Here is a 3613-nt window from a genome sequence, read left to right as displayed (position 1 = left end):
TACTTTCTTAATACTCATTTCATATACAATAATACAATTTTGATCATGAGTTGTAAATGATTGTTTTTGCACCATTGATAAGAAAGGGGGGAGGAAGTGAAAGGAAAGGGTCCATGGGGAAAAGTTCAACAATGCAATTATTGAATCAATGTAGGCGGTGAGCCATATCGGTTCCACCTCTTCCAAAGTAGAACCGTTCGTTTTGTGACATCACTCACTTCTTTGTCACTACAGGTGCTTATGATCGAGACTCTTTTATGGCTATTATCTATTTTTTCTTAAAATTAACAAGAAATTTGTATAATTTTTATAAAAAAAAATTAATAGTGTAAGATAGTTATAAAATTTTATCTGTTCAAAATTATTTTTAATTATCGATAATTTCTACAAATATTTGTAATTAGTTAAATTTAAAATTTCTAAAAACATAATATACTTTTTAATACTTAAATCGTTGATGAAATTCCTTCAATATTTTAAGATTATATTAAAATAGTTTCAATATTTAATATTGTATTAAAATAGTTTCATTATGCTGTCAACTTATGCACTCTTTAAATTTAAAATTCAATCTATTTATTTATTTTTGTAAGGAAATACTAAATTTTAATCTTATAAATCAAGCTTCAATCTATTAAAATATTTTCGTTAAGATGGAACAGGGTGCGAGATAGGGCTGAGCAACGAAATCGAAATATCGACATAAATCGAGTAAAACGGTTTGATTCGGTTCGGTTTGACATTATATGGTTCGATTTTCGGTTCGGTTTAAAGTCTCAATTCTTTTGATTCGGTTTGGTTCAGGTTTTCTATATGTAATCTATTTATTTCATATTGAACCAAATAGGCAATTTTTTTATAAAAAAAAATATAGTTTCAAGTGATTTTTTTATTGAAAACCTAATAAACCGAACCAAACTAAAAAATTTGAACCGTTAAAAAACAACCGAAAAAATGATTTCGATTTTTAACCGCATTCGGTTTCGGTTTCAATTTAAATTTTGAAAAATCGTTTATTTCGGTTCGGTTCAATTCTTAGTAAAAAACCGAATCGAACCAAATACACCCCAAGTGCGAGAAGCTCCGGAGGGCGCTAAGCGAGTGCCACCAACGATTCGGATCAGGTGCGACACGGGAAGTGGCCTGTCGGCACTTGAACGGAACCCTGACTGTGCTGTGTCCACAACAGAGAGTCGAAGGCGGTTATGATACTGTGCAGCAGCGGTGGAACTCGACTGAAGCGGTCCCAATGTAACAGCCTCAACTTTCTCTCTCCGTCTGCGTCTCTTCTCATCAACGGGATTTAATGATTTCGCCTGATCTGCTGATCTTTTCCCTTTGGGATTATTACCATTTTGAACTCTATGGATAAGAGAAGAGAAGAGAAAGCGTGATGAAAAATGTGTACTTGTGGGTAAATTCCATTTCCCATACATAATTGCACGGTTTATACATGGATAATCACAAATAAGTATTGCTGTTTGTCATGTAATATTGAAGCTCCATAACAAAGATGAATATTTCATTATGTTTTTATCAAATATGACACTGGGAAACTTTGATCAGAGCCAAAGATATAATTCCATAAACACGATTCTATATATATATATTATGCTAATGATACCCAAAAAAAACGAACATACTGAAGCGACCAGCATTGCAAGTGTGTTTCTCTCGTCTTCGTTCCCCTTTCAGGCTTTTATTGTAAAAAAAAGATCCTGCAACAAAGGAAAGGGACACAACTTCCTCTGCAGATGTAAGGGAAGAATTAGTGGATTGCAACAATGAGCATGATCGAATAAAATAAACAAGAGCTTATGGTATAGGATACATACTTGCTATGCAGAAAACCGTGCTCGGTCATGCGAAGAAGAATAGTCGATATCCGGTCCAAGAGGGATTATCCCAAATGGATTTATAGTAGGATGGCTTCCATAGTAATGGCGCTTGATGTGTTGCATATTCACTGTACTGCTCATTCCTGGGATTTGGTAAACGTCCTTGGTATAGTTGAACAAATAGGGGTACTCTCGTAGAAGCTTTTGGTTGCACTTGAAATGAACGGCGTAGACCTGTTGGGACAACAAGCTCGTTTTTGTTTAGTTGTAACGAATACGCAACACTGGAAAGCTGTAGAGGAAAATGAAATACCTCATCAAATCTTATGAGGGTCACAAACAGTCGAATATCTGCCTCGGTTAGAATGTTTCCACAAATGTAGCGTTGCTTGGAAAGAATCTCCTCACATTTGTCCAACGCTTCATATAGTTGTTTTACAGCCTGATGGTCAAATGACAGGACAAACTTCAGAGAAGAATATATTTCTTTCATGATTGAATTGAAGTTAAACATTTACCACATAAAAATACCTCATCGTAAGGCTCTTGCTTTCTTGCAAACCCACATTTGTAAACACCGTTATTGATTCCTTTGTATACCCATTCGTTTGCCTCGTCAATTTGAGCTCTCAAATGAGGAGGATGTAGGTCCATAGCAGGATTCTTTGCTATATCGTTGAATTCAGTATTTAGCATGCGGATTATCTCTGCACTCTCGTTACTAACAATAGTCTTGAATTTCTTGTCCCACAGGACCTATATTAGAACAGAAAAGCATCAAATAAGTTGAAAGAAAACATGGGAAAGCAATAGAAAAACAGAATTATCAATTACTGGAACTGTGAATTTCCCGGTATAGTTGGTACTTGCAAGCTCGTATAGTCCCCTTATACTCTTCACTCCGTTAAAGGGGTCAGGTGAAGCACCTGGTTCCTCTGTATTAGAGGCTGGAAAAACCCATCCCATATGATCATCTGTTTCCTTCGTCCTTTCCCATATGGGTTTGACAGACTGGTGAACACAATTGAACAACAAAAGATCATTAGGTTTATGACAGATGTAATCCAACTTAAAATGCATGGCATGATTCACCAACCGTGAAACCAATGGCTTCCTCAAGTCCTTTGATCTTCAAGTAAGCTAGGCACCTAGAAGCCCAAGGGCAAGCATATGATATATACAAATGATACCTTCCCGACTCAGGTGGAAACTGAGAATTCGGATCTCGAAATGAAGTTACGAAATGTTGAGGCAGTTCTGGTAAAAGCCCCGGAATCTGACATTTCATCCAGTGCAGATCGAGCCATTTGACAAGTACGCTGGAAAAACGCATCACTTCAGAATTTATAACTTCTCAAACTCCAACAAATTCATGCCATGTTCAAGATTCAATCTTGTCTCGTTTGATATATTTCTTTCATTGAATTCTGTCTGCCCTGTTTCTGTTATTCTTTCTTTTCTTTTTTCGCATTTAAAATATAGTTACTTAATCCATATAATCAAGGAAAACTTGAGTCATTCAGCTATTAGCGTGAGATTATAATATCTACAATGAAAAGTTCATCAAAGCTATCATTCAAGGCAACAAATTGGATTCACAAATGATGTATCAATGAAAAAAAAACATTTTGATATAAATAGCAGCTCTAAAAATCAGTTCCAGCAAATAAAGCATTCGGATCAAGCTGAGCCTAAGACCAGAAACTGTTTTTACTCATGTACGGTGAGTAAAGTAGATGAAAAGCACATATTGTCTAAATTCCTCCAACGTAAAC

General features: G+C 35.6%; 1 protein-coding gene across 1 annotated transcript; it reads right to left on the bottom strand.

Annotated features, from left to right (window-relative positions):
* Positions 1-1708: 1708 nt before the first annotated feature.
* Positions 1709-3157, bottom strand: LOC120148454 (glutathionyl-hydroquinone reductase YqjG-like). Its single transcript, XM_039161569.1, is given in 6 exon segments — positions 1709-2072; positions 2152-2280; positions 2370-2594; positions 2673-2849; positions 2935-3067; positions 3069-3157. Coding segments are annotated over 6 exon segments (975 nt in total). The 5' UTR covers positions 3146-3157; the 3' UTR covers positions 1709-1838.
* Positions 3158-3613: the final 456 nt, after the last annotated feature.

This window comes from Hibiscus syriacus, unplaced genomic scaffold, assembly GCF_006381635.1.
Source record: "Hibiscus syriacus cultivar Baekdansim isolate YM2019G1 unplaced genomic scaffold, ASM638163v2 tig00110959_pilon, whole genome shotgun sequence".
NCBI classification, from domain to species: domain Eukaryota; kingdom Viridiplantae; phylum Streptophyta; class Magnoliopsida; order Malvales; family Malvaceae; genus Hibiscus; species Hibiscus syriacus.
The sequence above is the reverse complement of the archived record's forward strand: the minus strand, read 5'-3'. Positions and strand labels throughout refer to the sequence as shown.